This window comes from Rhamphochromis longiceps, linkage group LG18, assembly GCF_057381845.1.
Source record: "Rhamphochromis longiceps isolate RC_006_pf linkage group LG18, R_longiceps_female_GT1.1, whole genome shotgun sequence".
In the NCBI taxonomy this organism is placed as follows: Eukaryota; Metazoa; Chordata; class Actinopteri; order Cichliformes; family Cichlidae; genus Rhamphochromis; species Rhamphochromis longiceps.
Genome location: NC_140574.1, coordinates 19684269 through 19692668, shown reverse-complemented (window position 1 = coordinate 19692668; position 8400 = coordinate 19684269). Strand labels below are relative to the sequence as shown.

Sequence of the window (8400 nt, the reverse complement as noted above, 5' to 3'; positions counted from 1 at the left end):
TAAATTATATTAGAATATTTTATTGCTTTATGAAATGTTGCATCAATTCAACTGTATTAAACCTTCATATTGTTTCGAGTTCACAGAAATGTCTGTTTGAAGTCAACACTCGGTTGGTTGTGTACAGCTTGACAAGACCGTGATTGTCGGCACATAACTTACAACAAACATACATACATAAAACTCTTTGGCGTCCCGCTCAAAGCACTATCGTATCTAAAATAACAAACATCTGTAGAAAATATATAATAACAATAATAATAATAATAATTAACCTGTTTGTTAGTTCAAAGCTCACAGTAAACAAAAAGAAAAACAACAACACAGCATTTTCAACTTTTGCCCCTAAATGGCGACCAAACCAGCTGGATCACCACATCAGGGCAAACACTCTCAAACTGTAACCACACATGCAAACATACTATGAGAAAAAAAAAAGATAAAGAGCATGAGAAACAAAGAGAAGATGAAACACCGTGATGCTGCATCCTCCCAAAATTGCAAGCTTGCAACACCAGGTCTGTGTCAGTATATGCATTTATATATTATACAGCTCCCTGTTCATGCACCTCTGAAGCTCTGTAGAACCAGCTACCCGAGACTCAAGACGTGCGAAGAGCAGGAGCGCTAAAATCAGCAGTGTTATCAGCTTAAATTAATTAATAACGGGGAGTCTTACGTAAAGATAATATCTATCTGATCGGAATTAAATTCACTTTTTTTTGTTCATTTGTTTTAAACTTCAAGAGAAGGGGTGGATCATAAAGATAACCTCTTACTAAATGTTTATCTAGAAGAGCTTGAGGCTTAAGTTAATATTTGGGGAATGTGGAAACCAGATAAGATAAATATGTAGCTTTTTAATTCATTGGTTTGGGAAGAGAAATAATAGGGATTATACAGGGTGGGAAAGCAGCATTTATATTTATATATATTTATTTATAAATATTTTGGCATACACTCTCTGAGAACACGTTGCCATGTTAGAATCCAAAATACTGTCCAAGTACCTCAGAAGATTCATCTTTTCTCACTCCACCAGGCAGACTGCCTGCAGCTGTCCAGCCGAGTGAGAGAAAGTGAGTCGGAGCACAGCTCTGTCTCTAAAATGTGAAAACAGTCCTTTTTTTTCCCTCCTTTCTTTTGGTAACATTCCTGCCTCCAGTATTTAGTTCCAGTCTTGCACCTCTTCACAGATACTCAGAAATAGCTTCTTTTTTCTTTTCCGCATCCCCATTCAAAATCTCCCTCTCAGTTCTTTAAATGAAGATTTCCACTGCCTCCGAATCCAGCTCATCCAGGCCCCTGAAGGGGTTTAATAGCAACTTCTTAGGCGCTGCCTTGACTGGAGAAAAAGAAAACAAACAAAGAAGACATGGATAATTATTTAAGTGTTTTAAGGCTAAGACCAGCAGAAAGAAAAGTCCTTGATGCATTTCAGTTAGCTGTGGCTAAAGGTTAACAGACGTTTTCCACAGTCAAACAGGCCACTCTACTGAGCGTGCTCAGTCAACAAAACTACATTATTTCCTAACTGTGCACATTCCACAGGGCCCACATTATGAACCATGGCCTACACACATGGTATCTGACTGGTTGGTTATTCCACAGCATGGTTAATCAATATGCACTTCATGAAGTCGAGGCCAAAAATGCCTTTTATGTGTACAGCTGTACTGGGGTATAACTTTGTGCAGGATTGCTGCTTTTTTTGGCTTACTGACCCATCGTTCATACATGATAAGGTGCTTACCACTGTTGAGCTTAGTTGTACTGGCTGCCTCTTTGGTTTTGGTTCCCTCCGCCTGCCTTTCTAGCGTCCCAGGTTCAGACTGAGGAGAGAGCTGACGACTGGGCAAAGTCTGATCATCTGAAAGACTCTTACCTACGAGAAAGCGTCACAGAAGATGTCAGCATGTGCACCTTTTTATTTCAAACCTTTCAGCGGTAGACAAAAATGTATGTCTTTGGATCAAAAAAATGGCAAATTTGTGCTCCTCACCTCGTGTCTTAGTGTTGCTCTTTGTGGGGCTGATGGAGGGAGTGGAGGAGGCAGATCGGAGGGTTGCCCCCGCTGCATTCAGGAGGTTTTCAGGTGGACTTTGCTCGTCCTTTCGACCCTGGTCCTGGTGCAGCCGCTGGTTGAGGATTTTGATCACGGCATCTTTTTCCAAAATCTGAGCATAAAGGGCACGGATCCTGATGCAGAGCAGAAAAAACATGTCAGAAAGCTGGTAACCAAACAGTGGATGAAAAAAAAGAGGCAAATCCTGAAGGCTTGTTTGAAATCAAAAAGGGGGTTGATAAATAGTAGGTATGCACCTGTTCTCCATCTCCTGGTTCCTGTGGTCGGCGACTGGCAGGTCCTCGTTGAAGCTGTTGTTGGAGGAGTGGCAGGGCGAGTGGTTAATGATTGTGGTGTCCCTGGAACAGAAAAAGAACATTTCCTGGGTTTAATTCAAGCTTGAATGAGCTAAACTGAGCATTTGTACACATGAATTCCCAGCATTCATCAGAAGGAGAATGAGACACCAAGCTACATCCGTCTTTACCTCTGGGCAGCGGCAGTGGCAGCCACCTCCATGGCAAACTGCCTCATGGTGCTCTCTTCCAGATACTTCTGCTCCCAGCGCACCACGTCGGCTTCAAGGGCAAGGATTCGCTCCTCACGCTCCCGCAGGCGCTCTTGGAGTGAGTTCATGGTCATTCCAGGGGGCTGTGACTGCCTCTGTGATAAAGAGATAAAGTATTTGAGATAGATCCTAAAAAACAAACAAAAAACTGCCGTCATATATGACCAAGAACAAAGGCTCTACCTGTTGTGCCCTCAGACTCCTCAGCTCCTGCTCTAGTCGTGTCCTCAGCCTCATCTCCAGGCTCTCCCTCTTCTCACAGGTGGACTGGAGCTGAGCCAGCGCGCTCTGAAGCCTCTCCACCTTTTCTACATACGCCCTCTTCCTCCTCAGCTCCTCCTCGAGCTGGCGACCTCGTCCTCGAGCCGCCTCCAGGGCCTCCTCGAGTCGTTTGGCCCTGAGGTTCTGCTCCTCAGCTGCGGCTCGCAGCCGCTGCAGCTCCCTCTCCATGCGCTCCCGCTCGACATTCTGCTCCTCATCTGAATCAAAAGAAAAAGTAAACACGGTCAGATGAAGAGCATTACAGGATTAGAGTCAAAGTGTGTTGGACAGAATGGAAGTGAAAGTTTTTTTTCCAAACTTTTCTCAAGTCTTTTCTGAAAAAGTACGGAAAGCTAATCCGCAATTATCCCTCCTAAAACCGAATAAGTATCCGAGTTTTTACATGGTGGCCAGTGTTCTTCATTTAGTGAAGCACTCCCGGAATGCTGAGAGCAGGAAGGGGGAGAAATCTGCCCTATCCCTTTGACCCACATAGCACAGAGAATTCCTCATCAAGGCCATGCAAACACCACAACCCCGCTTGAAAATCAAACTCACACACAGGTGGTGGTGAAGGAGGTGGTGGTGGTGGTGGTGGGCGGACTTCATTTCTACCACTTGCACTGCTGCTCTGTGATTTAGAAGGGCTTCATTTCCTTTTGCAAGGAGGTGCATGGATTGAATTCCCTATTATGAAGCCTTCTTACCAAATAAGCTGAAGTTATGTAAGTGAAATTCCTGCATGAAACGATGCCCTTAGCAACAGAAGGGGGCCCATGGTACGCTACAATCCAGTCCAATCAAGCATGCCAATTCTAGAGGATGAAAAGGAGGAGGAGTGGAGAGGAAACTAGCCCAACGAAACGACATACTTACTTTGTTCAAGCAGCTTTGCCATGATGTTCTGGTTATGGTCGGCTGCCTTGACTTCTTTTGCAACATGGGTCCTAGCATTTTCCAGGTTTTCTGTGATGCAGCAAAGTGTAATCAATTAGAGTAATTTAAAAAAAACCTTGGACCTGCTGAAGCTGGTGTCACTGAATACTGCAGTTTGGTGTCAGTACCTCTAAGGTCTCTGTTGAAATCCTGCAGCCTCCTGGCTTCAGCCACAAGCCTCCTCCTCAGTGTCTGTTCCAAGTTCTCTCTCTTATTGCTGGCCTCCCTCAGTGTCTCATAGGCCTCTGAAATACGCTGGATCTCCTGCTCCAACTGCAATGGAAGGGCGAGGGGGAGGGGGAAGATATAGGAGGGTTGGAAAAGAGGAAGAAAGGAGAAGAGAAGGAATTTTGGGTTAACCTACTTGACATGCTGAAGAGGAGCTGGAATGTTGATTCATGCTGTTATAGCACACAGATACATATATGGGTTCACATGAATGTATGTGAATAAAGCACACTCTGTGTGTGTGTGAACATGTGTGTGGTGTAATACTGAGAAGGAATTTAAGCCCGCACCACTCCCTTTGCGACTGATTTATATCTACATTCCTGAGGGCTGATAGCTTCAGTTCCAGGTGTGTGAGCACACAGGAGCATGCGCACACACACACACACACACACACACACACACACACACACACACACACACACACACACACACACACACACACACACACACACACAAAGGCTCTCTCTCTCACACACACATATACAGAACTGGGAAGGCTGCCAGCGGAGGGAAGGTGTGCATGCCTGTGCCTGGCTTGCGGAAAACGGCAAAGAGACACCCACCATTACGGCAGTCACACAGGCATGTTTACCCAGGGCTGCGGCCTGACGGAGAAAACTTTCCAACCCTGGCAATTATCATTCTTTAAGGTTGAGACAAGGCAAGGGCCATGTGACATAACTCCAGCAGAGAGCAAAAGGGATTTTTTTAAAGCATAAATTGGCTGAGATATCAAATGTCACCGAAATGGTTTCTAGCACGTTGAACGAGTAAATATCTCGTTTTAGGAGCCGGTTTGGTCTGACACTCAGTCACAAAAAGCAAAAACATGGCTGTAAACGTAGCACTGTTTTAAAAGGGAGAACATGGAAAAAGTGGTGCTGGGTACGAAAACAAAAAAGACCTTTCACTTTTTAAGGGCAGCCCGCCACTTGACTGCTGTAGACCCCCACCCAAGCACTCATTAAAAGTGTGGGGGTCGAAACCCAACTGGCTGCTGTGTGACAAGCCCCAGATTAGACTGAAAATCTATGGTCTCCGCACGCGCACACACATACACGCACACTTTTTGACCTCCACTAGGTTAGCTACACAATGAAAGGAGTGTGTAAACACAGTAGCAGGCTGTGACCTCTGTTTGTGTCTCTGTGGTGTGGAAGGAAGCAGCTGCTGATCTCATCTGTCTGCCCTGATGAGGGAGTGTGCCTGGGGTTGGATATCAGGGAAGCAACTGTTAACTGGGCTTGTGTTTCATAGACAGGTGGCTCAGATGGAGGGTGTTGTCTGGATGCTCTCCAAATTCCTTTGGGATTTTCATGACTTAATGGTGTGGTAATCCTTTCCTTTGAGTTGAATGTATTTAAAAATTAAAGATATTGAGAGAAACCTTTTTTTTAAGTACTTGTAAAATATTCTAGTTTATCTCAATTGTGGACCAGTGAGAGATGAAGCTTTTCTGTTCTTCTCACCTTTTGAATACGGCCGCTCTTCTCCCTGTGAGCCTCCAGTTCTTGTCTCAGCCTCTCGTTCTCCATCAGCAGCAGCTCCACCTGGTTGGGCTCCTCCAAGCCAGCAGGTGGCAGGCTGTTGAATGTGCCGTAGCAGGGGGGTTCTGCTGGCTGACCAGACTGGACATACCTAAGAGATACCCGCATACATTAGAGGACACTCTAGCTGAATCACACTTATACCGTAATAGAATATAAATATGAGAAAGAGCTTTTTTATATAGCATGACATCTAACGTATCACTGTGTATGAATTTATACACAGGCAGGCCAGCCGGCTCCAGTAAAGAACCTAAAAACCTGTATGTGGAACGTACTCAAACTATCCTAGGCAACGCAAGTATGCAAAACTCTCCTTTAGCAGCATGCCAAACATTACAAATACCTACAGGGCTGGACTTGTTCTCCGGTGCGGATTTCAAAGAGGAAATATGAATAAGTATTCAGACTGCGGTGTGACTCACACTAAAAGTATGTGTTTACGCATGTGAAACACAATGGTGCCACTGGGCGGGCTCTTGTGAGAAAATTTACACCGGAGTGCATGATGTAATGTTAAAGTTGCTTAAACTCCATCTGGTACCTGTGCTGCTGAGGCTGCACTGGCTCCTGGACCTGGTGAGGGATAAATCCTTGGCCCTGGATGGGGGCTGAGTACTCTGGGGGTGGGTTGCATTTGTCCATGTTTGGCCCCAGGCCCTGGTAGCATTGTGGGCTGTAGTAAGGAAGCTCAGGGTAGCTGTGAGAGGTCATCTTTATGGCTTCTGCTTTAGCCGCTGCGTCTTTCCTCTCCAGAGATATCTGCATGTGATGCTCGCTGAGAGACCGCACATGGCTGCACTTTAGCGCCATCAGATCAGCCTCTTCGTGGAAGACCCCTTCATGCAGAAGCTTTCCCTCATGGAGCTGCCAAGCCATGTACTGAGACTGAGCCTTGGCTTGCTCATAGGTTGGCAGCTTCTCCCCATGCAGCTGGTAGCCACTTTCTGAGTGATGGTAGTCTCCCTGGTGCTCCTGGCCCTGCGGTTCCTGCCTCGCAGAGAGCTGAGGGTAGAGAGGATCCTCCTGGGTGAGACTCTCCAAAGAAGATTGTGGGCTACTGCTCATGTCGCCCCCACTGCTGGGTCCACTGTTGCTTCCACTGCCTCCCCGCAGGGCCTGCTGCTGGATGGCTAATAAGGTACGGGTATCTGTGGGGTTTCCGTAGCGGAGCTGCTCCTGGATGAGCCGATGCAGGACTTTGCCAGACGACTCCTCGGTGGACAACATACTGCTTTGTGAACTTAGTGATTATCTCTTTGAATCAGTTGACTTTTTCCTCAGTGAAAATATTAAAAAAAAAAAAACAGCTGTGAACCTGGAACAAAGGGGCGAGAGAGTAAAGTAGGATCAGTCTGAGGTGGCAGTGAGGTCAGACGGTAATAAAGCTGAGGCAGGCTTTCACAATAACAGCAACACTTTAAACACAAAGTTATTAAATGTGTTTATTTATTAGAAAACAGTGTGACAATGAGTCTATGTTACCAACAGCGACAAAGTGGAGATGTGGACATATTTTATCACTGCAGGCAAAAAGTGCATGCGCCAAAACTTCCACTCTCACGGTGGAGCAAAAGCGCACAAAACCACCACGTAAAACACTCCACAGCTCGACTTTCCTCTTTAATACATTGTAAGTAACTTTAAATTAAAACACAATTCCCAAAGATTCAACGAGAAGTTTTACTGTAGCGACTCTGGCGCTCAGGAGAAAACAGAAAGAAAGGGGGGAAAAGACGCTCTTCTTACCAGCTCACGCTCTCATCATAACCCAACGTTATCCTCGACTTCGAAGTAAAAATAGTTCCACTATTGGCATCAGCTTTTTTTTTTAAGTTAAACGTGTCTCATTTCCCCCCTTGAACGTGTTGCCGCGATCCTCTCTTGCTGTGAAATGATTGTGGAGAGAGCAAGCGGCGATAATAAGTAACCGAGGAGGGACTGAGGTCGGAATGCCAGGAATGCAAAACGCGAGGTCCCTCGGGGATCAAAAGCGTAAAAACCACACGGGAGGAGGGAGGAGGGAAGCTGCAGTGCGCTTTATTATTACCAACGAGGAAAGGAAGAGAAGTATAGGAAAGGAATGAGCATTTTTTTTCACTAAACTGTGAGTTACTTGATAAACAGCAGCAGTTATGAAGTGATAAACTCCTTCAGTGATGCAAAAGTATGCGAATCATTCACTTTAGTTCAATTAAAAACATACTGCACTGCATGTACTGCACCATTAACAGCATGCATAATTAACGCACATACTCAGAAGGCCACCTGAACGTATAGAAATCTATAATTATAATAATTTTATGTTTCTTGTAATCGTTGGTGATGCATGTGCAACTCTGCTTCTGAAAACAGCTGGGATGGTCTATTTAAAATAGTAAAAAGAAATCATTTGAATTGTTTAAATTGAGACTTGTTATTGCTTTTTATGTTAAATTTGTTGTCAAGCTGAATTTGATGCCAGTAGCACTTCAGAGTATGCATGTATGTTTGCCACTTTATTATATCACCTAATTATTTAACAGCACCTTTTAAGCATTCAGGAATTCCACAGAGCTCTAGTTTTGAAAATGAACTGTAACCACTCTGACTTGATTACATTTTTATTTTTTTCACTTCATAATATGCCAGATGTTCTCAATGGGTGTCAGACCCAGATTCCTGTCAGGCCAGGCTGTTTTATTAGGGAGCCATGTTGGAAAACATCCTCAGTGTCATTTGGCATTGTTTTGCTGAAATAAGCAAGGCCTGAAGACATCATCTGAGTGGAAGCACAAAAGCTATATGAACTT

General features: G+C 44.8%; 1 protein-coding gene across 1 annotated transcript; it reads right to left on the bottom strand.

Moving 5' to 3' along the window:
• amotl2b (angiomotin like 2b) lies at nucleotides 1–7525 on the bottom strand. Its single transcript, XM_085389300.1, has 11 exons — nucleotides 7358–7525; nucleotides 6153–6926; nucleotides 5531–5699; nucleotides 3959–4103; nucleotides 3771–3860; nucleotides 2817–3112; nucleotides 2553–2728; nucleotides 2323–2424; nucleotides 2003–2199; nucleotides 1754–1885; nucleotides 1–1345 (listed from the first exon to the last, which is right to left on the bottom strand). Exons 2-11 carry the CDS (start codon nucleotides 6836–6838, stop codon nucleotides 1260–1262), a joined length of 2079 nt encoding a protein of 692 aa, XP_085245426.1. The 5' UTR covers nucleotides 6839–6926; nucleotides 7358–7525; the 3' UTR covers nucleotides 1–1259.
• Nucleotides 7526–8400: the final 875 nt, after the last annotated feature.

Coding starts and splice junctions, on each gene's coding strand:
- amotl2b (XM_085389300.1), bottom strand. CDS start 6,838: ATGTTGTCCACCGAGGAGTCGTCTGGCAAAGTCCTGCATCGGCTCATC. Junction 2,729..2,816: donor GGAGTCTGAGGGCACAACAG/GTAGAGCCTTTG, acceptor TCTTTATCACAG/AGGCAGTCACAGCCCCCTGG. Junction 1,886..2,002: donor GAGCAACACTAAGACACGAG/GTGAGGAGCACA, acceptor GCTTTCTCGTAG/GTAAGAGTCTTTCAGATGAT.